A 23,088-nucleotide genomic window follows, 5' to 3' on the forward strand; every position below is an offset into this window, starting at 1 on the left:
AAAAGTGAAAAAGCCAACGGTATGCAGTGTTCCCAAGTACTGACTGCGCTCGACGCTGCTTAACTTCGGTTATCGGACGAGAACCGGTGTATTCAGCGTGATATGGCCGTTGCCGAGAGTGCTAGTTAATAATTTGAATTTAATTAACTTTCATCTTTATAAAACAATAACAAAAAGAAGATATGTTTGCTTCTTTCATATAGGGTGGAATTTAAAAGAGGAAACAAAAGTGAAAAACCAACGGAACGCAGTATTCCCAAGTACTGTATGCGCTCGACGCTGCTTAACTTCGGTGATCGGACGAAAACCGGTGTTTTCAGCGTGATATGGCCGTTGCCGAGAGTGCTTGTTAATAATTCGAATTTAAATTAACTGAGACAAATTAACCTTCATCATTTTAAAACAATAACAAAAAAAACATGTTTGCTTTTTTCATATCTATTAAAATTTATAAGAGGAAAAAAAAGTGAAGAAATCAACGGCACGCAGTGTTCCTAAGTGGTCTCCCTCCCAAGTACTGACTGCGCTCGACGCTGCTTAACTTCGGTTATCGGACGAGAACCGGTGTATTCAGCGTGATATGGCCGTTGCCGAGAGTGCTATTTAATAATTTGAATTTAATTAACTTTCATCTTTATAAAATAATAACAAAAAAGAAGATATGTTTGCTTTTTTCATATCTATTAAAATTTAAAAGAGGAAAAAAAAGTGAAAACGCCAACGGCACGCAGTGTTCCTAAGTGGTCTCCATCCCAAGTACTGACTGCGCTCGACGCTGCTTAACTTCGGTGATCGGACGAGAACCGCTGTATTCAGCGTGATATGGTCGTTGCCGAGAGTGCTAGTTAATAATTCGAATTTAAATTAAGTGAGACAAATTAACCTTCATCATTTTAAAACAATAACAAAATGAAAACATGTTTGCTTTTTTCATATCTTTTAAAATTTAAAAGAGGAAAAAAAAGTGAAAAAGCCAACGGCACGCAGTGTTCCTAAGTGGTCTCCCTCCCAAGTAGTGACTGCGCTCGACGCTGCTTAACTTCAGTTATCGGACGAGAACCGGTGTATTCAGCGTGATATGGCCGTTGCCGAGAGTGCTAGTTAATAATTTTAATTTAATTAACTTTCATCTTTATAAAACAATAACTAAAAGAAGATATGTTTGCTTTTTTCATATTTGGTGGAATTTGAAAGAGGAAACAAAAGTGAAAAAGCCAACGGCACGCAGTATTCCCAAGTACTGTATGCGCTCGACGCTGCTTAACTTCGGTGATCGGACGAGAACCGGTGTTTTCAGCGTGATATGGCCGTTGCCGAGAGTGCTAGTTAATAATTCGAATTTAAATTAAGTGAGACAAATTAACCTTCATAATTTTAAAACAATAACAAAAAAACATGTTTGCTTTTTTCATATCTATTAAAATTTAAAAGAGGAAAAAAAAGTGAAAAACCCAACGGCACGCAGTGTCCCTAAGTGGTCTCCCTCCCAAGTACTGACTGCGCTCGACGCTGCTTAACTTCATTGATCGGACGTGAACCGGTGTATTCAGCGTGTTATGGCCGTTGCCGAAAGTGCTAGTTAATAATTTGAATTAAATCAACTTTCATCTTTATAAAACAATAACAAAAAGAAGATATGTTTGCTTTTTTCATATCGGGTGGAATTTAAAAGAGGAAACAAAAGTGAAAAACCAACCGCACGCAGTATTCCCAAGTACTGACTGCGCTCGACGCTGCTAACGTCGGCGATCGGACGAGAACCGGTGTTCTCAGCGTGATATGGCCGTTGCCGAGAGTGCTAGTTAAAAATTCGAATTTAAATTAAGTGAGACAAATTAACCTTCATCTTTATAAAACAATAACAAAAAGAAGATATGTTTGCTTTTTTCATATCGGGTGGAATTTAAAAGAGGAAACAAAAGTGAAAAAGCCAACGGCACGCAGTATTCCCAAGTACTGACTGCGCTCGACGCTGCTTAACTTCGGTGATCGGACGAGAACCGGTGTATTCAGCGTGATATGGTCGTTGCCGAGAGTGCTAGTTAATAATTCGAATTTAAATTAAGTGAGACAAATTAACCATCATTTTAAAACAATAACAAAATGAAAACATGTGTGCTTTTTTCATATCTATTAAAATTTAAAAGAGGAAAGAAAAAGTGAAAAAGCCAACGGCACGCAGTGTTCCTAAGTGGTCTCCCTCCCAAGTAGTGACTGCGCTCGACGCTGCTAAACTTCGGTTATTGGACGAGAACCGGTGTATCCAGCGTGATATGGCCGTTGCCGAGAGTGCTAGTTAATAATTTTAATTTAATTAACTTTCATCTTTATAAAACAATAACAAAAAGAAGATATGTTTGCTTTTTTCATATTTGGTGGAATTTGAAAGAGGAAACAAAAGTGAAAAAGCCAACGGCACGCAGTATTCCCAAGTACTGTATGCGCTCGACGCTGCTTAACTTCGGTTATCGGACGAGAACCGGTGTATTCAGCGTGATATGGCCGTTGCCGCGATTGCTAGGTAATAATTCGAATTTAAATTAAGTGAGACAAATTAACCATCATCTTTTTAAAACAATAACAAAAAGAAAATAAGTTTGCTTTTTTCATATCGGGTTGAATTTAAAAGAGGAAACAAAAGTGAAAAAGCCAACGGCTTGCAGTATTCCCAAGTACTGACTGCGCTCGACGCTGCTAACGTCGGCGATCGGACGAGAACCGGTGTTCTCAGCGTGATATGGCCGTTGCCGAGAGTGCTAGATAATAATTCGAATTTAAATTAAGTGAGACAAATTAACCTTCATCTTTTTAAAACAATAACAAAAAGAAAATATGTTTGCTTTTTTCATATCGGGTGGAATTTAAAAGAGGAAACAAAAGTGAAAAAGCCAACGGCACGCAGTATTCCCAAGTACTGACTGCGCTGGACGCTGCTAACGTCGGCGATCGGACGAGAACCGGTGTTCTCAGCGTGATATGGCCGTTGCCGAGAGTGCTAGTTAATAATTCGAATTTAAATTAAGTGAGACAAATTAACCTTCATCATTTTAAAACAATAACAAAAAACATGTTTGCTTTTTTTTATATCTATTAAAATTTAAAAGAGGAAAAAAAAGTGAAAAAGCCAACGGCACGCAGTGTTCCTAAGTGGTCTCCCTCCCAAGTACTGACTGCGCTCGACGCTGCTGAACTTCGGTGATCGGACGAGAACCGCTGTATTCAGCGTGATATGGTCGTTGCCGACAGTGCTAGTTAATAATTCGAATTTAAATTAAGTGAGACAAATTAACCTTCATCATTTTAAAACAATAACAAAATGAAAACATGTTTGCTTTTTTCATATCTATTAAAATTTAAAAGAGGAAAAAAAAGTGAAAAAGCCAACGGCACGCAGTGTTCCTAAGTGGTCTCCCTCCCAAGTAATGACTGTGCTCGACGCTGCTTAACATCGGTTATCGGACGAGAACCGGTGTATTCAGCGTGATATGGCCGTTGCCGAGAGTGCTGGATAATAATTTTAATTTAATTAACTTTCATCTTTATAAAACAATAACAAAAAGAAGATATGTTTGCTTTTTTCATATCGGGTGGAATTTAAAAGAGGAAACAAAAGTGAAAAAGCCAACGGTATGCAGTGTTCCCAAGTACTGACTGCGCTCGACGCTGCTTAACTTCGGTTATCGGACGAGAAACGGTGTATTCTGCGTGATATGGCCGTTGCCGAGAGTGCTAGTTAATAATTTTAATTTAATTAACTTTCATCTTTATAAAACAATAACAAAAAGAAGATATGTTTGCTTCTTTCATATACACTGTAAAAAAAATCCGTACTATCCAGTACCGACTAAGGTATATTTCAATGCATCTCCAGACGTACCTTTATAGGTACTAGAAAATACCTTTTTGTAAAGGTAGTGTAAAATACCTCTCAAAGAAGGTATTTTTAAGGGTGAAAGGTAATTTGTGGTACTGAAATAGGTACTCGTAAATACCGAAGGGGGTACTCGTAAATACCGAAGGGGGTACTCGTAAATACCGAAGGGGGTACCTGTTCATACCGAAAAAACGTTCTATTTTAAACGTTTTAAACTATAAAGGTATGTTGTGCTATTGAATTTGGTAACATTTAAAGCCCAAAAATGGTTGGTGTCAGAATATTTTCGTTTATTTCATATTTCAATTACATTTTCAACTGTTATAATTGGCAAAAATCATACACTCAAGCGGTTAACGACATTCTTTATGGTTACTGGTACCTTTTCAAGACCAGGCTGAATTTCCAAAACAACTTTCTGAATAAATTCCAAAGTTTTTGATAGCTTTTTAGGGTATTCTATTTGAAACACATAGTACGTCATGAAAAGAGTGGCAAATCCTTTAAGTAAGGAGGCAGCTGTTATAACGGACGTTTCTAAAACCATTTGAACAGGTTTTTCTAAAAAATCTTCATTTGTAAGGTGGATAACAACATTTTTGTGACTTGGAATCTATGATAATTGAAATTGATATAGTTAATCTCAAGTATAAATATAATTTCATGGTATATAATTCCTTCAAATGTGTGTATCTAAAGATTTAAATCAACTTACATCAAATGTGAACACTAAATTTGAGTCTTCTTTAAATATTAACGGCAGCAAAATTAATGTAGCACCAACTTTCATTTCTATATAAATAGAAAATAATTTCAGTTCAGATTTGAAGTGTTTTTATTTCAATTATGCAGCGTTGTACCTTCGTATTTTTCATCTGTTACGAAATCTTTCTAGGCCATTACGTGCATTTCAAGCCTTTTGAATAGTTGCGATTTTTTGGTCAAATCAAAAATTTTGCCAGTTATGGGCTGGAAATAAGCTTGAATTTTTCTTACAGGATTGAGCTCACACTTTATAACTCTTTGAAACTCCCTTAAAATCTAATTGAGAAATAATTACATTTCATAATTTTTCTTCATATAGTTAGTTGTAATTTAACTTACCTCTGATTCTCGATTTAGATTGGGGAAAATTTCCAGAATTTCCGGCACCGCTTTCTTTCCAACCTCTGCTTGCCTATATTTAAATGTTCTTTCCATTTTCTCATCGATCAGAATTTGGCAGGGTTTATTCTTTTTGCTTTCATCTTGTATTGATTTCACGTGCGCTGCAATACTCATTTCATCTTCCAAAACATCATCCTGAAATCCATTTTATCGTGTTTAGTTCCATCTTCTCACACATCTTTATAGTTTTGGTATCATTCTTGATTCTTACCAGAATTGGAAATCTTTTGGCTTTTTTTGTTGGCTGAGTTTCCTTTTCATTATGTTCACATTCATTAGGGTTACCTTGTTTCCTCTTGTTTTTCGAGTGACCATGTTTGACCTTAGCTGCTTGAACACACTCTAAATGCGTTAACGGTTTGCGTTCCCTTTTGTATTTTGAAATAAGGCTTGACATCCAAGTAGCCTTGAACAACATAGAAAAAGTGAAAGAAATCCATGATCTTGTTAAAAATGAAATTAAAACAATATTATTCACTTACATATTCTGGTCCAAGTTTGCTTCGGTCCCCCAAAAAACGGTGTTGTCGCACCAAAGCACTTGCTACTCTTGTATATTCGTTGTGCGTTGGGTATCTTGAAAATTGTAAATATAATCAGTAAATTATTTTTGGAAAGAATGATGATTTTAAGGACATAAACTTTCAGGTTCTTTACTTACAGCGTATAGCGGCTTAAGTCTTCGTATAACATACGAACTATTTCAGTTTTGTATTTAACGCTAAAAACGATCGGATTTTTGTCATCAATAAATTTTTGTATATGATGTGGTAATTTCGGCACGTTATATGAGAGTGGAACTCTGCGGCCATTTTGAGGTTGGTGGGTTTCATAATCAATGTGTCGAGGATCATCAGTTATTTCGGCAATTGGAATACTCAAGTTGTCAGTGACACTAATTAAGGGATATCAGTACTTACCTTAAGAAACAATAAGATATATTTATGTCTTACCTAGTAGATGTGGATGGAGACCTATCCTTTTCGTTAGATTTGCCAACCACGTTCAGTTGACTTCCATCGGGGGGACTCTCTTCAGAATCACTATGTCGATAAACTGATTCCACTTTTCAGAATGTATCTGAATGACAGTGAAATCCTTTTTGAAAGTGGTTTTAATCTTTTGCGCTAGGTTTTCAATTGTGAATGGCTCAGCCAGGTTGATTTCCTTCCGTCTTTCGTCGAATTTCACGCAATAGCTTCTAGTAGCCTAATTTTTACATTTTAGTACAATATGAAAAAGTAATTTTTGGCTAAAATGAATTTTAAGAATGTTAATTTGTATTTACATTTTTGTGTTGTACAATTTAAGAACAACTAAATACAAAGGTTATACCTTAAACTGATATACATTTTAGAATTAATATTATAAGCATTCATAGCGGAATAGTCTACTTCGTCGCCGGGTTGGATTATTTTCCAAATTTTAGTGTCTTTAACTTGGTAAGCATTTAGATGAGAGCAAAATGTTTCCGCGCAAAATATCTTGCCACATACAATCCAAATTTCATCAATTTTTAGAATATACGCAATTTTTATAAACATGGGAATCTCTTCACCATGAACTAAATTAGTGGTTATAAATGAACATGGTTTGTACGAAACTGATTTAAATCTAATTTCTTTGGCTTTGCAAATTCTTAGGTTTTCTGTATCTACATTGAGATAATGGCACTCTCTAATTTTTAATTTTAAATCATATGGTAATGAGGAAAATAATACACTTTGAACGTTTTTTTGTTGGTTGTCATCTTGAAGACCGCTTCCTTCACTCAAATCGTGGCACTGGGCATACTGGTGTCGTTCGGCTATAGTTTTGGCAATATTCGTAAAATTACGACTTCTACTGGCCAGTACCTTCAGATTTTGATGCTTAGCTTCGAATCTAAAGCATGCTAGTCTCTTTAGAGGTCCATATTTTATGATTAAACGAGGATAGTGGACTAGGTAATGTACTTTAGGGGTGAATTTATCTGGAGCCAACAACTTAAGTTTGCAATAAAACTCTTCAATTAAATCACTAGCGTTCCCTAACCAAAGTCTATTTACAACTGGGGCAACCACTACATCTAGTATTTCCCTCAATTTTAAATAAAGATCCCAGTGAGCATTCCCTTCAGGAACAAGAGGACCAAATAAAAATGGAAACATGTAAAACAAAGAGCATTTCTGAGCCGCAGAGCCAATTAAATTGTTATCCTTAAAAATCATGGCCTTTGTAAAGATGCCAGATTTGTTCACCATGTCTTCAGATCCATAAGTAAAATCAGATAATATGTCATTCATTTGGTCAAAAGTGAAAAGATTGGCTGTGATAAGACCAGCTAAAACTAATTTCATGATGAGAGGTACTACTCCTTCATATATATCATGCATAATGTCAGGAGGAAAGCTTTCCATAACTTGAAATCCTGGAATTTCCAGAAAAGGCGATTTCTCCTTTACCCCATAAATGGTCTCATTGTCACTGTTTTCTAGAACTGCATTAATATGATATAAATGGCCAGCTTCATTGCGTAATTGATAATCTGATTCCCTACACTTTTCAGAAATAGTTGCCCTCGTTGCCATACATTGACGGCAAATCCTTCCCTTTGAGAAGTTTTGCTGGAAACCCGCTAATAGGTGTGATGAAAGGTTGTCCCCGGATATTGAGGCTAAAGAACCTTTGACAACTACGCCTCTTTCTTTTACATAAATTCCTTGAGTTTGCAGTTTGATCAAATCTTGAATCAGAGGCTCGATTATAGGTTTATAACCATACATCTTATTTGCAACGTGTTTATAACGTGCAACGATGGCTAAATAAATATTACTTAATTTACTTCTAAACCTTGTAGGTAAATTGCCAAGAACAAAATAAAATACGGAAATTTTATGCTTCCCTCTCTTTGAGCCAAGTGGATTCGCTAACTCTAACTCATCAGTATATAAATGTATTCGTAATAACGAATTGTCACCTTTAAAACAATGGTGATTTAGAAATATATCTCCATCATTAAAATCAGAAAGTATGTTAGAACGTTTTTCTCCCCGTCTAGTGTTTTTCTGGATTTCTTCCCATATGTCATTGCATTTTAATAGCCTCTGGAGTACGGACAAAATACTTATATACTGAAAAGAATCTCTATAGTTCTTCCCATTCCTATAATTTTCCCCCAAATTGTACTCTACTGGAAGCAACAGTTCTAGCTCCTGTTTACAAAAATCATTCAATTTATAGTCGCTTCTAATTACGTCAGTTAAAACCTCAATTTCGGGAATCTCAGTGGGATCAGTATTTGCACATAAATCTCTAACATTCTCTACTATTATTCCAACATCGTTGGCAATGCTCATAGCTACCGAACGCGGGAGTAAATGTTTTTCTCTAAGTTTCAAAATCATAAGAGCCATATTTTTGCGCATGTTCAGTAAATATTCTTGACGATTGGTAATTTCATTATCAATCAAATCATGATAAACTTCTTCAACTTCATGATTCTCTACTTCTACATTTTCTAAATGAATATCAGCTTCCGGTCTAACATTCTTTGCTTTCAATTCTTTTTTATGTTTGCGCTCTATATGACTTTTAAAAGAATTGTATTTCTTGAATGTTTCTGAACAAATTCCCAAAGTACATCTTATTGTAAGATTAGACTTTTGGAAGTGTAAATTTCTGTAGTGTGCCAGAAGCTTGGCAATAGAAACTCTTCTGACATCACAGATCGAACACAGATACATATTGAATTCTGAACAAGAAAACAATTTTTAATTTAGTTTTGTTGTACACAGAGTATACCGTATTGTTAGGGGGTGGGGCATGTTTAACTACCGTATATGAAAAAATCAAATTTATTGCCAAATAACCTTTTAGTGTTTCCCAAAAATTAAAAAAATACCGCGAAAACGGTACGTGAACATAGCTGTTTTAAAATTTTCGCCGTTCGGTGGTAAGTCATCCGTTTGTTACCGGTTATATACGGTAAAAATACGGTAATTTAGCACGGTATCTGGTAAATTACGGGCTAATCTCAAACTAAGAATACTTTTTAATTTTTTAAAACTACATGTATAATAAGAAAGATTATCATACTAAATAATAGTTATTAGCTTGTTTAGATACTTAGTAATTTCTTTTTCTTTTCCATAACCGCTTCGTAACCCTAACGTAACACTAAAGGCGGATGCCCCCTGGCGTCGCGTGTAAGTTTCGCGTGCGCATGCGCATGTGCAAATCGGTGCAGACTTGTCGCTCGAGAATTTCTACGCGTTCATGCTGACGACTTGCGAAATTTGAGCAGCTTCCTATTTTCGTAAGTTCGCGCGCGAAAATATAAGCGACATATGGCGCGGAATGATTGGTGAAAAATGAATTTTTCCGCGTTTTTCTTTCTAATAAAACTTGAAAAATCACTCAGTGGCCTTTGTTGTTATCAGATTTTGGATTAAAATGGATTTTGACGTAAATTAATTAAAGAATTGATAATTTTAAACATCAAAATCACCGCAAAAGATAAGCGCTTCGGAATTGCATTGGCTATGAATACTGTTAGTGAGTGAATATTATCTACTTAAAGCCTTTGGGTAGAGCCATATTGAGCTCATTACTATTTAATTTTCAGTACGAAAGGTTTCTAGCCTGTAACAACCCCTAGAAACATTCGGGCAAGGTGATACTGTCAAAAGAGTGGCGCGATTTTCAATTACTCGTTCCTATACAACACCCACCTTAATGCACACCCTAGGCTTTTGTTTTTTCATTTTTGGGCCGACCATTTCCAAATTAGCCTCAAAGGTGTCCAAGGGTCATACGTAAATAGTTGAAATAGTTTTATCATTATGAGCCATTGAATACGATGACATTCCCGGTTTAAGCGTTTGCAAAATCTACCCTTGTGATCCTAAATCTTGAGATCCACTAACAAATTGTGAAAGTCCCCTTGTTGCTTTCTTTTCAGTAAAATTTCCCTAACCCATTTTGACCTTGCCCCCCCTTTCTTTCATTCAAAATTAAAATTACCCTTTATTTTCGCGTGAGTCCAGGGGGAAGCAAAATTCCAGTGTGAATGGTTGTCGCGTGAAACGCTTGAACTACATCCGCGTTAACGCGTTTTAAGCGAACGCGAAATTTCGAGCGACCCTAGTGGGCATCCGCCTTAACGCGTAAGCCTTATGGCCCCTACAGAGTGGAAGCGCTTTCTTTCCCGCTCAGCTTCAACGCCGGAAGACGCCTAACAAGTCTGGCTAAACATAAAAATTTCTAGATTCAACTACATGTTTTCTAGTTTGTTTCAGACGATGAAGCCTTGGCAGTATTGTATACTACCCTCATCTCAAGCTAGTGGGCCATTGCATCAAAATAATGTCTATATTTTCAAAGAAAAAACCCTCGTGTCCTCCCTTCCCCTCTATTTTAAACGCTTTTTTTCCCTACCTTGCCAGCCAATGCCATATGGTGGGTTTATCTTACAGAGGGTGAGCAGAAAAAAAAAATAGTTTCATTCCCTTCTCTCACATACAACGAACAGAGAAGTATTTCAAAGTACATGTACAACATTTTTAATAAACACACATTTCTACATTACCATAAACGTTTCCTTAAGTGTTCTTTTGAACTGTTAGTCTTCGTAGAAACACAGCTTCAACAAATTTAAATTTATAGGTATACCTGTTAGCCGTTTTTAAATTTGAAAATATGCAAAAGCTAGTTCAATATTTTAACGTAATATTTCATAAATGATAAAAAGCCCATAAAAAATAAAAGTATATTTACCTTTAAAGTGAATCGATATCAAAAATTGGCCGAAAAATTCAAACGTAAGCTGTTCTCGTGTCCAAGCGGAATAGTAGAAGTTCTATTTGCGTTGCAAAATGTAACTAGCGAACGCGAGCCTACGGACGCTGCGACCAAACCGGGTGGGCCGTGGTTATGGCGAGGGCGTGTTTTTATCTCCAGCCTTTCCTTACATTGGGTTTAGCCACCGAACAGCGAGGAGTAAAAAATAGGCCTTTTAAAAAAGTTCCCTATACAAAAAAATGTAGCGGCATTCTCCCCTCTCGCATTTATGCGCGCACCGGGTGAAATAATTTTTAAATCGCCTATCTATTCATACAACCAAGGATGATGGGAGGAGGATGCGTAATCTGAAAGAAACAGGCGAACTAACTGTGCAACTGTTCAGGTCCGGTTGGACGCTAGAAATGGGAGAGGAATACTCGGAAAAATGGAAGGCGGCCTACGTGATTAGTCTGAAGTAGAATCTTCGCCAGTTTTCCTCCCCCACTTCTAGCGTCCCACCGGACCTGAACTGTTCCACAGTTAGCGCGCCTATTTCTCTCAGATTTCTCTTCCTCCCAACATCATCCTTGAAAATATCACCAATGAGTCGAACACGTTAAGAATTCCCTGAACGTGATACAGTACAAGTCACTGACATAAATATATTAAAGACGTCAGTTCGATTATATGGCAATCAAGTCAAATCATGATTCATATAATAAACGTGCCAAATTACAACTAAATGTTACTTTTCTCTCATTATTCAACCACAATCTTCAATAGACAGTTCAGATCTTTCACTTCTGAACTTGAGATGAACTGACAAATTAGTGGCAACCATGTAGTGCAGTTACAGCTAATGAAGAGGGGAGGAAATTTAACTTGCAGATAAATGCAAGCTATGATTATACTAAATCAAAGTTGTAATCAACGGACGTGATTATATTTGCTTAAAATAAGTACAGTGCGCAACTGTAATTTGAACTTATTATTAAAATCAGAAGACCGAAGTTAAAAAGATCCCTCTAAAGGGATTAATTAAGTCCTTTTCTACTTCTAGGGTACGATAACATACCACCTGAAGCGCTGAAACTTTAAAAGGTTTCATAACATACCTTATATTTCCATAATACCTTTTTCGAAATCATTTAATACCCGCACTGTAAGAAAACTAATTGAATACGTTCTTGGGTACTAAAAAATTCGAGGAGGTATTTTAAAGTACCTTGACAATACCTTTTTTTTTAACAGTGTAGGGTGGAATTTAAAAGAGGAAACAAAAGTGAAAAACCAACGGAACGCAGTATTCCCAAGTACTGTATGCGCTCGACGCTGCTTAACTTCGGTGATCGGACGAAAACCGGTGTTTTCAGCGTGATATGGCCGTTGCCGAGAGTGCTTGTTAATAATTCGAATTTAAATTAACTGAGACAAATTAACCTTCATCATTTTAAAACAATAACAAAAAAAACATGTTTGCTTTTTTCATATCTATTAAAATTTATAAGAGGAAAAAAAAGTGAAGAAATCAACGGCACGCAGTGTTCCTAAGTGGTCTCCCTCCCAAGTACTGACTGCGCTCGACGCTGCTTAACTTCGGTTATCGTACGAGAACCGGTGTATTCAGCGTGATATGGCCGTTGCCGAGAGTGCTAGTTAATAATTTGAATTTAATTAACTTTCATCTTTATAAAATAATAACAAAAAAGAAGATATGTTTGCTTTTTTCATATCTATTAAAATTTAAAAGAGGAAAAAAAAGTGAAAACGCCAACGGCACGCAGTGTTCCTAAGTGGTCTCCATCCCAAGTACTGACTGCGCTCGACGCTGCTTAACTTCGGTGATCGGACGAGAACCGCTGTATTCAGCGTGATATGGTCGTTGCCGAGAGTGCTAGTTAATAATTCGAATTTAAATTAAGTGAGACAAATTAACCTTCATCATTTTAAAACAATAACAAAATGAAAACATGTTTGCTTTTTTCATATCTATTAAAATTTAAAAGAGGAAAAAAAAGTGAAAAAGCCAACGGCACGCAGTGTTCCTAAGTGGTCTCCCTCCCAAGTAGTGACTGCGCTCGACGCTGCTTAACTTCAGTTATCGGACGAGAACCGGTGTATTCAGCGTGATAGGGCCGTTGCCGAGAGTGCTAGTTAATAATTTTAATTTAATTAACTTTCATCTTTATAAAACAATAACTAAAAGAAGATATGTTTGCTTTTTTCATATTTGGTGGAATTTGAAAGAGGAAACAAAAGTGAAAAAGCCAACGGCACGCAGTATTCCCAAGTACTGTATGCGCTCGACGCTGCTTAACTTCGGTGATCGGACGAGAACCGGTGTTTTCAGCGTGATATGGCCGTTGCCGAGAGTGCTAGTTAATAATTCGAATTTAAATTAAGTGAGACAAATTAACCTTCATAATTTTAAAACAATAACAAAAAAACATGTTTGCTGTTTTCATATCTATTAAAATTTAAAAGAGGAAAAAAAAGTGAAAAACCCAACGTCACGCAGTGTCCCTAAGTGGTCTCCCTCCCAAGTACTGACTGCGCTCGACGCTGCTTAACTTCATTGATCGGACGTGAACCGGTGTATTCAGCGTGTTATGGCCGTTGCCGAGAGTGATAGTTAATAATTTGAATTAAATCAACTTTCATCTTTATAAAACAATAACAAAAAGAAGATATGTTTGCTTTTTTCATATCGGGTGGAATTTAAAAGAGGAAACAAAAGTGAAAAACCAACCGCACGCAGTATTCCCAAGTACTGACTGCGCTCGACGCTGCTAACGTCGGCGATCGGACGAGAACCGGTGTTCTCAGCGTGATATGGCCGTTGCCGAGAGTGCTAGATAATAATTCGAATTTAAATTAAGTGAGACAAATTAACCTTCATCTTTTTAAAACAATAACAAAAAGAAAATATGTTTGCTTTTTTCATATCGGGTGGAATTTAAAAGAGGAAACAAAAGTGAAAAAGCCAACGGCACGCAGTATTCCCAAGTACTGACTGCGCTGGACGCTGCTAACGTCGGCGATCGGACGAGAACCGGTGTTCTCAGCGTGATATGGCCGTTGCCGAGAGTGCTAGTTAATAATTCGAATTTAAATTAAGTGAGACAAATTAACTTTCATCATTTTAAAACAATAACAAAAAACATGTTTGCTTTTTTTATATCTATTAAAATTTAAAAGAGGAAAAAAAAGTGAAAAAGCCAACGGCACGCAGTGTTCCTAAGTGGTCTCCCTCCCAAGTACTGACTGCGCTCAACGCTGCTGAACTTCGGTGATCGGACGAGAACCGCTGTATTCAGCGTGATATGGTCGTTGCCGAGAGTGCTAGTTAATAATTCGAATTTAAATTAAGTGAGACAAATTAACCTTCATCATTTTAAAACAATAACAAAATGAAAACATGTTTGCTTTTTTCATATCTATTAAAATTTAAAAGAGGAAAAAAAAGTGAAAAAGCCAACGGCACGCTGTGTTCCTAAGTGGTCTCCCTCCCAAGTAATGACTGCGCTCGACGCTGCTTAACTTCAGTTATCGGACGAGAACCGGTGTATTCAGCGTGATATGGCCGTTGCCGAGAGCGCTAGTTAATAATTTGAATTTAATTAACTTTCATCTTTATAAAACAATAACAAAAAGAAGATATGATTGCTTCTTTCATATAGGGTGGAATTTAAAAGAGGAAACAAAAGTGAAAAACCAACGGAACGCAGTATTCCCAAGTACTGTATGCGCTCGACGCTGCTTAACTTCGGTGATCGGACGAAAACCGGTGTTTTCAGCGTGATATGGCCGTTGCCGAGAGTGCTTGTTAATAATTCGAATTTAAATTAACTGAGACAAATTAACCTTCATCATTTTAAAACAATAACAAAAAAAACATGTTTGCTTTTTTCATATCTATTAAAATTTATAAGAGGAAAAAAAAGTGAAGAAATCAACGGCACGCAGTGTTCCTAAGTGGTCTCCCTCCCAAGTACTGACTGCGCTCGACGCTGCTTAACTTCGGTTATCGGACGAGAACCGGTGTATTCAGCGTGATATGGCCGTTGCCGAGAGTGCTAGTTAATAATTTGAATTTAATTAACTTTCATCTTTATAAAATAATAACAAAAAAGAAGATATGTTTGCTTTTTTCATATCTATTAAAATTTAAAAGAGGAAAAAAAAGTGAAAACGCCAACGGCACGCAGTGTTCCTAAGTGGTCTCCATCCCAAGTACTGACTGCGCTCGACGCTGCTTAACTTCGGTGATCGGACGAGAACCGCTGTATTCAGCGTGATATGGTCGTTGCCGAGAGTGCTAGTTAATAATTCGAATTTAAATTAAGTGAGACAAACTAACCTTCATCATTTTAAAACAATAACAAAATGAAAACATGTTTGCTTTTTTCATATCTATTAAAATTTAAAAGAGGAAAAAAAAGTGAAAAAGCCAACGGCACGCAGTGTTCCTAAGTGGTCTCCCTCCCAAGTAGTGACTGCGCTCGACGCTGCTTAACTTCAGTTATCGGACGAGAACCGGTGTATTCAGCGTGATATGGCCGTTGCCGAGAGTGCTAGTTAATAAATTTAATTTAATTAACTTTCATCTTTATAAAACAATAACTAAAAGAAGATATGTTTGCTTTTTTCATATTTGGTGGAATTTGAAAGAGGAAACAAAAGTGAAAAAGCCAACGGCACGCAGTATTCCCAAGTACTGTATGCGCTCGACGCTGCTTAACTTCGGTGATCGGACGAGAACCGGTGTTTTCAGCGTGATATGGCCGTTGCCGAGAGTGCTAGTTAATAATTCGAATTTAAATTAAGTGAGACAAATTAACCTTCATAATTTTAAAACAATAACAAAAAAACATGTTTGCTTTTTTCATATCTATTAAAATTTAAAAGAGGAAAAAAAAGTGAAAAACCCAACGGCACTCAGTGTCCCTAAGTGGTCTCCCTCCCAAGTACTGACTGCGCTCGACGCTGCTTAACTTCATTGATCGGACGTGAACCGGTGTATTCAGCGTGTTATGGCCGTTGCCGAGAGTGCTAGTTAATAATTTGAATTAAATCAACTTTCATCTTTATAAAACAATAACAAAAATAAGATATGTTTGCTTTTTTCATATCGGGTGGAATTTAAAAGAGGAAACAAAAGTGAAAAACCAACCGCACGCAGTATTCCCAAGTACTGACTGCGCTCGACGCTGCTAACGTCGGCGATCGGACGAGAACCGGTGTTCTCAGCGTGATATGGCCGTTGCCGAGAGTGCTAGTTAAAAATTCGAATTTAAATTAAGTGAGACAAATTAACCTTCATCTTTATAAAACAATAACAAAAAGAAGATATGTTTGCTTTTTTCATATCGGGTGGAATTTAAAAGAGGAAACAAAAGTGAAAAAGCCAACGGCACGCAGTATTCCCAAGTACTGACTGCGCTCGACGCTGCTAACGTCGGCGATCGGACGAGAACCGGTGTTCTCAGCGTGATATGGCCGTTGCCGAGAGTGCTAGATAATAATTTGAATTTAAATTAAGTGAGACAAATTAACCTTCATCTTTTTAAAACAATAACAAAAAGAAAATATGTTTGCTTTTTTCATATCTATTGGAATTTAAAAGAGGAAAAAAAAGTGAAAAAGCTAACGGCACGCAGTGTTCCTAAGTGGTCGCCCTCCCAAGTACTGACTGCGCTCGACGCTGCTTAACTTCGGTGATCGGACGAGAACCGGTGTATTCAGCGTGATATGGCCGTTGCCGAGAATGCTAGTTAATAATTTGAACTTAATTAACCTTCATCTTTATAAAAAATAACAATAAGAAGATATGTTTGTTTTTCCATATCTGGTGGAATTTAAGAGGAAACAAAAGTGAAAAAGCCATCGGCATGCAGTGTTCCCAAGTACTGACTGCGCTCGACGCTGCTTAACTTCGGTTATCGGACGAGAACCGGTGTATTCAGCGTGATATGGCCGTTGCCGAGAGTGCTAGTTAATAATTTGAATTTAACTAACCTTCATCTTTATAAAACAATAACAAAAAGAGGATATGTTTGCTTTTTTCATATCGGGTTGAATTTAAAAGAGGAAACAAAAGTGAAAAAGCCAACGGCTTGCAGTATTCCCAAGTACTGACTGCGCTCGACGCTGCTTAACTTCGGTGATCGGACGAGAACCGCTGTATTCAGCGTGATATGGTCGTTGCCGAGAGTGCTAGTTAATAATTCGAATTTAAATTAAGTGAGACAAATTAACCTTCATCATTTTAAAACAATAACAAAATGAAAACATGTTTGCTTTTTTCATATCTATTAAAATTTAAAAGAGGAAAAAAAAGTGAAAAAGCCAACGGCACGCAGTGTTCCTAAGTGGTCTCCCTCCCAAGTAATGACTGTGCTCGACGCTGCTTAACATCGGTTATCGGACGAGAACCGGTGTATTCAGCGTGATATGGCCGTTGCCGAGAGTGCTGGTTAATAATTTTAATTTAATTAACTTTCATCTTTATAAAACAATAACAAAAAGAAGATATGTTTGCTTTTTTCATATCGGGTGGAATTTAAAAGAGGAAACAAAAGTGAAAAAGCCAACGGTATGCAGTGTTCCCAAGTACTGACTGCGCTCGACGCTGCTTAACTTCGGTGATCGGACGAAAACCGGTGTTTTCAGCGTGATATGGCCGTTGCCGAGAGTGCTAGTTAATAATTTGAATTTAATTAACTTTCATCTTTATAAAATAATAACAAAAAAGAAGATATGTTTGCTTTTTTCATATCTATTAAAATTTAAAAGAGGAAAAAAAAGTGAAAACGCCAACGGCACGCAGTGTTCCTAAGTGGTATCCATCCCAAGTACTGACTGCGCTCGACGCTGCTTAACTTCGGTGATCGGACGAGAACCGCTGTATTCAGCGTGATATGGTCGTTGCCGAGAGTGCTAGTTAATAATTCGAATTTAAATTAAGTGAGACAAATTAACCTTCATCATTTTAAAACAATAACAAAATGAAAACATGTTTGCTTTTTTCATATCTATTAAAATTTAAAAGAGGAAAAAAAAGTGAAAAAGCCAACGGCACGCAGTGTTCCTAAGTGGTCTCCCTCCCAAGTAGTGACTGCGCTCGACGCTGCTTAACTTCAGTTATCGGACGAGAACCGGTGTATTCAGCGTGATATGGCCGTTGCCGAGAATGCTAGTTAATAATTTTAATTTAATTAACTTTCATCTTTATAAAACAATAACTAAAAGAAGATATGTTTGCTTTTTTCATATTTGGTGGAATTTGAAAGAGGAAACAAAAGTGAAAAAGCCAACGGCACGCAGTATTCCCAAGTACTGTATGCGCTCGACGCTGCTTAACTTCGGTGATCGGACGAGAACCGGTGTTTTCAGCGTGATATGGCCGTTGCCGAGAGTGCTAGTTAATAATTCGAATTTAAATTAAGTGAGACAAATTAACCTTCATAATTTTAAAACAATAACAAAAAAACATGTTTGCTTTTTTCATATCTATTAAAATTTAAAAGAGGAAAAAAAAGTGAAAAACCCAACGGCACTCAGTGTCCCTAAGTGGTCTCCCTCCCAAGTACTGACTGCGCTCGACGCTGCTTAACTTCATTGATCGGACGTGAACCGGTGTATTCAGCGTGTTATGGCCGTTGCCGAGAGTGCTAGTTAATAATTTGAATTAAATCAACTTTCATCTTTATAAAACAATAACAAAAAGAAGATATGTTTGCTTTTTTCATATCGGGTGGAATTTAAAAGAGGAAACAAAAGTGAAAAACCAACCGCACGCAGTATTCCCAAGTACTGACTGCGCTCGACGCTGCTAACGTCGGCGATCGGACGAGAACCGGTGTTCTCAGAGTGATATGGCCGTTGCCGAGAGTGCTAGTTAAAAATTCGAATTTAAATTAAGTGAGACAAATTAACCTTCATCTTTATAAAACAATAACAAAAAGAAGATATGTTTGCTTTTTTCATATCGGGTGGAATTTAAAAGAGGAAACAAAAGTGAAAAAGCCAACGGCACGCAGTATTCCCAAGTACTGACTGCGCTCGACGCTGCTAACGTCGGCGATCGGACGAGAACCGGTGTTCTCAGCGTGATATGGCCGTTGCCGAGAGTGCTAGATAATAATTCGAATTTAAATTAAGTGAGACAAATTAACCTTCATCTTTTTAAAACAATAACAAAAAGAAAATATGTTTGCTTTTTTCATATCTATTGGAATTTAAAAGAGGAAAAAAAAGTGAAAAAGCTAACGGCACGCAGTGTTCCTAAGTGGTCTCCCTCCCAAGTACTGACTGCGCTCGACGCTGCTTAACTTCGGTTATCGGACGAGAACCGGTGTATTCAGCGTGATATGGCCGTTGCCGAGAGTGCTAGTTAATAATTTGAATTTAATTAACTTTCATCTTTATAAAACAATAACAAAAAAGAAGATATGTTTGCTTTTTTCATATCTATTAAAATTTAAAAGAGGAAAAAAAAGTGAAAAAGCTAACGGCACGCAGTGTTCCTAAGTGGTCGCCCTCCCAAGTGCTGACTGCGCTCGACGCTGCTTAACTTCGGTGATCGGACGAGAACCGATGTATTGAGCGTGATATGGCCGTTCCCGAGAGTGCTAGTTAATAATTTGAACTTAATTAACCTTCATCTTTATAAAAAATAACAATAAGAAGATATGTTTGTTTTTCCATATCTGGTGGAATTTAAGAGGAAACAAAAGTGAAAAAGCCATCGGCATGCAGTGTTCCCAAGTACTGACTGCGCTCGACGCTGCTTAACTTCGGTTATCGGACGAGAACCGGTGTATTCAGCGTGATATGGCCGTTGCCGAGAGTGCTAGTTAATAATTTGAATTTAATTAACTTTCATCTTTATAAATCAATAACAAAAAGAAGATATGTTTGCTTCTTTCATATCGGGTGGAATTTAAAAGAGGAAACAAAAGTGAAAAACCAACGGAACGCAGTATTCCCAAGTACTGTATGCGCTCGACGCTGCTTAACTTCGGTGATAGGACGAAAACCGGTGTTTTCAGCGTGATATGGCCGTTGCCGAGAGTGCTAGTTAATAATTCGAATTTAAATTAAGTGAGACAAATTAACCTTCATAATTTTAAAACAATAACAAAAAAAAACATGTTTGCTTTTTTCATATCTTTTAAAATTTAAAAGAGGAAAAAAAAGAGAAAAACCCAACGGCACGCAGTGTTCCTAAGTGGTCTCCCTCCCAAGTACTGACTGCGCTCGACGCTGCTTAACTTCGGTGATCGGACGAGAACCGGTGTATTCAACGTGTTATGGCCGTTGCCGAGAGTGCTAGTTAATAATTTGAATTAAATCAACTTTCATCTTTATAAAACAGTAACAAAAAGAAGATATGTTTGCTTTTTTCATATCGGGTGGAATTTAAAAGAGGAAACAAAAGTGAAAAACCAACGGCACGCAGTATTCCCAAGTACTGACTGCGCTCGACGCTGCTAACGTCGGCGATCGGACGAGAACCGGTGTTCTCAGCGTGATATGGCCGTTGCCGAGAGTGCTAGTTAAAAATTCGAATTTAAATTAAGTGAGACAAATTAACCTTCATCTTTATAAAACAATAACAAAAAGAAGATATGTTTGCTTTTTTCATATCGGGTGGAATTTAAAAGAGGAAACAAAAGTGAAAAAGCCAACGGCACGCAGTATTCCCAAGTACTGACTGCGCTCGACGCTGCTAACGTCGGCGATCGGAGGAGAACCGGTGTTCTCAGCGTGATATGGCCGTTGCCGAGAGTGCTAGTTAAAAATTCGAATTTAAATTAAGTGAGACAAATTAACCTTCATCATTTTAAAACAATAACAAAATGAAAACATGTTTGCTTTTTTCATATCTATTAAAATTTAAAAGAGGAAAAAAAAGCGAAAAAGCCAACGGCACGCAGTGTTCCTAAGTGGTCTCCCTCCCGAGTAGTGACTGCGCTCGACGCTGCCTAACTTCTGTTATCGGACGAGAACCGGTGTATTCAGCGTGATATGGCCGTTGCCGAGAGTGCTAGATAATAATTCGAATTTAAATTAAGTGAGACAAATTAACCTTCATCATTTTAAAACAATAACAAAAAAAACATGTTTGCTTTTTTCATATCTATTAAAATTTATAAGAGGAAAAAAAAGTGAAAAAATCAACGGCACGCAGTGTTCCTAAGTGGTCTCCCTCCCAAGTACTGACTGCGCTCGACGCTGCTTAACTTCGGTTATCGGACGAGAACCGGTGTATTCAGCGTGATATGGCCGTTGCCGAGAATGCTAGTTAATAATTTGAATTTAATTAACTTTCATCTTTATAAAACAATAACAAAAAGAAGATATGTTTGCTTTTTTCATATCGGGTGGAATTTAAAAGAGAAAACAAAAGTGAAAAACCAATGGCACGCAGTATTCCCAAGTACTGTATGCGCTCGACGCTGCTTAACTTCGGTGATCGGACGAGAACCGGTGTTTGCAGCGTGATATGGCCGTTGCCGAGAGTGCTAGTTAATAATTAAAGAAACAAACCCCCTCCATAGGAAATGAGTTAGACTATACTTTGCAGGCTCGTAACTCTGTTTCTACTGGAGATACGGGGATGTCCTTTGAGTATTTTATAGTCCAATTTGTCCCCCATCTAACCATACTAAAAACATTGAGCTACGACAAACAGGGGCCGAGTAATTAAGCTAAACGTAAACAAACAACCCCTCCTTAGGAAATGCATTAGACTATACTTTGCAGGCTCGTAACTCTGTTTCTACTGGAGATACGGGGATGTCCTTTGAGTATTCACTGAAACCATTATTTTTATACTTTTTGCTTTAATTCAAGCAAATGTAACGATATTCAATCAAAAAACTTAAAATTAAATTTTTCAATAAGAAATCGTTGTCACGGATTTTGTATCTTGAAGAAGAAAAACATGCGATTTTTTCGGTACTTTTTTGAATGCATTTTTTTCTGGAGAAATGTTTGACCGAATTCTGCTTAATTTCCTATAAAACACTCATTGAAAGTGATTTCATCTCGATTGAACAATAATTAAAAATTTACCTCGATTTTTAATAACATTTTAAAAATCGACGTTTCACCGCCAACGAATCATATTTTGAGTATTTCTTCACTATTTACAAATATATTCACTGAAACCATTATTTTTATACTTTTTGCTTTAATTCAAGCAAATGTAACGATATTCAATCAAAATACTGTTAAAATTAAATTTTTCAATAAGAAATCGTTGTCACGGATTTTGTATCTTGAAGAAGAAAAACATGCGATTTTTTCGGTACTTTTTTGAATGCATTTTTTTCTGGAGAAATTTTTGACCGAATTCAGCTTAATTCCCTATAAAACACTCATTAAAAGTGATTTCATCTCGATTGAACAATGAATAAAAAAGTACCTCGATTTTTAATAACATTTTCAAAATCGACGTTTCACGGCCAAAGAAGCATATTATGAGTATTTCTTCACTATTTTCAAATATAACCACTGAAACCATTATTTTTATACTTTTTGCTTTAATTCAAGCAAATGTAACGATATTCATTCAACAAACTGTTAAAATTCAATTTTAAATAAGAAATCGTTGTCACGGATTTTGTATCTTGAAGAAGAAAAACATGCGATTTTTTCGGTACGCTTTTGAATGCATTTTTTTCTGGAGAAATGTTTGACCGAATTCAGCTTAATTCCCTATAAAACACTCATTAAAAGTGATTTCATCTCGATTGAACAATAGTTAAAAATGTACCTCGATTTTTAATTACATTTTAAAAATCGACGTTTCACCGCCAACGAAGCATATTTTGAGTATTTCTTCACTATTTACAAATATATTCACTGAAACCATTATTTTTATACTTTTTGCTTTAATTCAAGCAAATGTAAGGATATTCAATCAAAAAACTGTTAAAATTAAATTTTTCAATAAGAAATCGTTGTCACGGATTTTGTATCTTGAAGAAGAAAAACATGCGATTTTTTCGGTACTTTTTTGAATGCATTTTTTTCTGGAGAAATTTTTGACCGAATTCAGCTTAATTCCCTATAAAACACTCATTATAAGTGATTTCATCTCGATTGAACAATAATTAAAAATGTACCTCGATTTTTAATAACATTTTAAAAATCGACGTTTCACCGCCAACGAAGCATATTTTGAGTATTTCTTCACTATTTTCAAATATAACCACTGAAACCATTATTTTTATACTTTTTTCTTTAATTCAAGCAAATGTAACGATATTCAT

General features: G+C 36.6%; 3 protein-coding genes, 1 non-coding gene and 33 pseudogenes across 4 annotated transcripts; all 37 read right to left on the reverse strand.

Annotated features, from left to right (window-relative positions):
- Window positions 1-473: 473 nt before the first annotated feature.
- Window positions 474-592, reverse strand: LOC149683370 (5S ribosomal RNA; annotated as a pseudogene).
- A 123-nt stretch (window positions 593-715) lies between these two features.
- LOC149683371 (5S ribosomal RNA) lies at window positions 716-834 on the reverse strand (annotated as a pseudogene).
- Window positions 835-971: 137 nt separating this feature from the next.
- Window positions 972-1,090, reverse strand: LOC149683372 (5S ribosomal RNA; annotated as a pseudogene).
- A 122-nt stretch (window positions 1,091-1,212) lies between these two features.
- On the reverse strand, window positions 1,213-1,315 carry LOC149683373 (5S ribosomal RNA; annotated as a pseudogene).
- A 134-nt stretch (window positions 1,316-1,449) lies between these two features.
- On the reverse strand, window positions 1,450-1,568 carry LOC149683374 (5S ribosomal RNA; annotated as a pseudogene).
- A 360-nt stretch (window positions 1,569-1,928) lies between these two features.
- On the reverse strand, window positions 1,929-2,031 carry LOC149683375 (5S ribosomal RNA; annotated as a pseudogene).
- A 135-nt stretch (window positions 2,032-2,166) lies between these two features.
- On the reverse strand, window positions 2,167-2,285 carry LOC149683376 (5S ribosomal RNA; annotated as a pseudogene).
- A 122-nt stretch (window positions 2,286-2,407) lies between these two features.
- LOC149683377 (5S ribosomal RNA) lies at window positions 2,408-2,510 on the reverse strand (annotated as a pseudogene).
- A 612-nt stretch (window positions 2,511-3,122) lies between these two features.
- Window positions 3,123-3,241, reverse strand: LOC149683378 (5S ribosomal RNA; annotated as a pseudogene).
- A 137-nt stretch (window positions 3,242-3,378) lies between these two features.
- LOC149683379 (5S ribosomal RNA) lies at window positions 3,379-3,497 on the reverse strand (annotated as a pseudogene).
- Window positions 3,498-4,142: 645 nt separating this feature from the next.
- Window positions 4,143-4,764, reverse strand: LOC149683380 (uncharacterized). The gene is made up of 3 exons (XM_089871329.1): window positions 4,735-4,764; window positions 4,590-4,666; window positions 4,143-4,487 (listed from the first exon to the last, which is right to left on the reverse strand). Exons 2-3 carry the CDS (start codon window positions 4,662-4,664, stop codon window positions 4,212-4,214), a joined length of 351 nt encoding a protein of 116 aa, XP_089727455.1. The 5' UTR covers window positions 4,665-4,666; window positions 4,735-4,764; the 3' UTR covers window positions 4,143-4,211.
- On the reverse strand, window positions 4,757-5,933 carry LOC149683381 (sterile alpha motif domain-containing protein 3-like). The gene is made up of 5 exons (XM_089871328.1): window positions 5,703-5,933; window positions 5,524-5,617; window positions 5,253-5,447; window positions 4,979-5,176; window positions 4,757-4,915 (listed from the first exon to the last, which is right to left on the reverse strand). Exons 1-5 carry the CDS (start codon window positions 5,732-5,734, stop codon window positions 4,766-4,768), a joined length of 669 nt encoding a protein of 222 aa, XP_089727454.1. The 5' UTR covers window positions 5,735-5,933; the 3' UTR covers window positions 4,757-4,765.
- Window positions 5,934-6,094: 161 nt separating this feature from the next.
- LOC149683382 (uncharacterized) lies at window positions 6,095-8,766 on the reverse strand. The gene is made up of 2 exons (XM_089871188.1): window positions 6,377-8,766; window positions 6,095-6,293 (listed from the first exon to the last, which is right to left on the reverse strand). Exons 1-2 carry the CDS (start codon window positions 8,764-8,766, stop codon window positions 6,251-6,253), a joined length of 2,433 nt encoding a protein of 810 aa, XP_089727314.1. The 3' UTR covers window positions 6,095-6,250.
- Window positions 8,767-12,330: 3,564 nt separating this feature from the next.
- On the reverse strand, window positions 12,331-12,449 carry LOC149683383 (5S ribosomal RNA; annotated as a pseudogene).
- Window positions 12,450-12,572: 123 nt separating this feature from the next.
- Window positions 12,573-12,691, reverse strand: LOC149683384 (5S ribosomal RNA; annotated as a pseudogene).
- A 137-nt stretch (window positions 12,692-12,828) lies between these two features.
- On the reverse strand, window positions 12,829-12,947 carry LOC149683385 (5S ribosomal RNA; annotated as a pseudogene).
- Window positions 12,948-13,069: 122 nt separating this feature from the next.
- LOC149683386 (5S ribosomal RNA) lies at window positions 13,070-13,172 on the reverse strand (annotated as a pseudogene).
- Window positions 13,173-13,306: 134 nt separating this feature from the next.
- On the reverse strand, window positions 13,307-13,425 carry LOC149683387 (5S ribosomal RNA; annotated as a pseudogene).
- A 595-nt stretch (window positions 13,426-14,020) lies between these two features.
- Window positions 14,021-14,139, reverse strand: LOC149683388 (5S ribosomal RNA; annotated as a pseudogene).
- Window positions 14,140-14,276: 137 nt separating this feature from the next.
- On the reverse strand, window positions 14,277-14,395 carry LOC149683389 (5S ribosomal RNA; annotated as a pseudogene).
- Window positions 14,396-14,754: 359 nt separating this feature from the next.
- On the reverse strand, window positions 14,755-14,873 carry LOC149683390 (5S ribosomal RNA; annotated as a pseudogene).
- A 123-nt stretch (window positions 14,874-14,996) lies between these two features.
- On the reverse strand, window positions 14,997-15,115 carry LOC149683391 (5S ribosomal RNA; annotated as a pseudogene).
- Window positions 15,116-15,252: 137 nt separating this feature from the next.
- LOC149683392 (5S ribosomal RNA) lies at window positions 15,253-15,371 on the reverse strand (annotated as a pseudogene).
- A 122-nt stretch (window positions 15,372-15,493) lies between these two features.
- LOC149683393 (5S ribosomal RNA) lies at window positions 15,494-15,596 on the reverse strand (annotated as a pseudogene).
- A 134-nt stretch (window positions 15,597-15,730) lies between these two features.
- Window positions 15,731-15,849, reverse strand: LOC149683394 (5S ribosomal RNA; annotated as a pseudogene).
- Window positions 15,850-16,448: 599 nt separating this feature from the next.
- On the reverse strand, window positions 16,449-16,567 carry LOC149683395 (5S ribosomal RNA). Its single transcript, XR_016384292.1, has one exon. It is a non-coding gene; the product is annotated as a 5S ribosomal RNA (ribosomal RNA).
- A 583-nt stretch (window positions 16,568-17,150) lies between these two features.
- LOC149683396 (5S ribosomal RNA) lies at window positions 17,151-17,269 on the reverse strand (annotated as a pseudogene).
- A 122-nt stretch (window positions 17,270-17,391) lies between these two features.
- LOC149683397 (5S ribosomal RNA) lies at window positions 17,392-17,494 on the reverse strand (annotated as a pseudogene).
- Window positions 17,495-17,617: 123 nt separating this feature from the next.
- On the reverse strand, window positions 17,618-17,736 carry LOC149683398 (5S ribosomal RNA; annotated as a pseudogene).
- Window positions 17,737-17,873: 137 nt separating this feature from the next.
- Window positions 17,874-17,992, reverse strand: LOC149683399 (5S ribosomal RNA; annotated as a pseudogene).
- A 122-nt stretch (window positions 17,993-18,114) lies between these two features.
- Window positions 18,115-18,217, reverse strand: LOC149683400 (5S ribosomal RNA; annotated as a pseudogene).
- Window positions 18,218-18,351: 134 nt separating this feature from the next.
- LOC149683401 (5S ribosomal RNA) lies at window positions 18,352-18,470 on the reverse strand (annotated as a pseudogene).
- A 599-nt stretch (window positions 18,471-19,069) lies between these two features.
- LOC149683402 (5S ribosomal RNA) lies at window positions 19,070-19,188 on the reverse strand (annotated as a pseudogene).
- A 123-nt stretch (window positions 19,189-19,311) lies between these two features.
- On the reverse strand, window positions 19,312-19,430 carry LOC149683403 (5S ribosomal RNA; annotated as a pseudogene).
- Window positions 19,431-20,011: 581 nt separating this feature from the next.
- LOC149683404 (5S ribosomal RNA) lies at window positions 20,012-20,130 on the reverse strand (annotated as a pseudogene).
- A 599-nt stretch (window positions 20,131-20,729) lies between these two features.
- Window positions 20,730-20,848, reverse strand: LOC149683405 (5S ribosomal RNA; annotated as a pseudogene).
- A 135-nt stretch (window positions 20,849-20,983) lies between these two features.
- Window positions 20,984-21,102, reverse strand: LOC149683406 (5S ribosomal RNA; annotated as a pseudogene).
- Between the last annotated feature and the right edge of the window lie 1,986 nt (window positions 21,103-23,088).

Source organism: Phalangium opilio, unplaced genomic scaffold (assembly GCF_054372755.1).
Source record: "Phalangium opilio isolate 3A_F unplaced genomic scaffold, DU_Popi_V2 ptg000037l_1, whole genome shotgun sequence".
Lineage (NCBI taxonomy): Eukaryota > Metazoa > Arthropoda > Arachnida > Opiliones > Phalangiidae > Phalangium > Phalangium opilio.

What these genes read in the sequence shown, in the direction of transcription:
- LOC149683380 (XM_089871329.1), bottom strand. Translation starts at nt 4,664, where the DNA reads ATGAAAGTTGGTGCTACATTAATTTTGCTGCCGTTAATATTTAAAGAA. An exon ending in ATTTAGTGTTCACATTTGAT is followed by an intron (nt 4,488 to 4,589) that starts GTAAGTTGATTT and finishes CAATTATCATAG; the next exon opens with ATTCCAAGTCACAAAAATGT.
- LOC149683381 (XM_089871328.1), bottom strand. Translation starts at nt 5,734, where the DNA reads ATGTTATACGAAGACTTAAGCCGCTATACGCT. An exon ending in GACTTAAGCCGCTATACGCT is followed by an intron (nt 5,618 to 5,702) that starts GTAAGTAAAGAA and finishes ACAATTTTCAAG; the next exon opens with ATACCCAACGCACAACGAAT. An exon ending in GCAAACTTGGACCAGAATAT is followed by an intron (nt 5,448 to 5,523) that starts GTAAGTGAATAA and finishes ATGTTGTTCAAG; the next exon opens with GCTACTTGGATGTCAAGCCT.
- LOC149683382 (XM_089871188.1), bottom strand. Translation starts at nt 8,766, where the DNA reads ATGTATCTGTGTTCGATCTGTGATGTCAGAAGAGTTTCTATTGCCAAG. An exon ending in AAAATGTATATCAGTTTAAG is followed by an intron (nt 6,294 to 6,376) that starts GTATAACCTTTG and finishes AATTCATTTTAG; the next exon opens with CCAAAAATTACTTTTTCATA.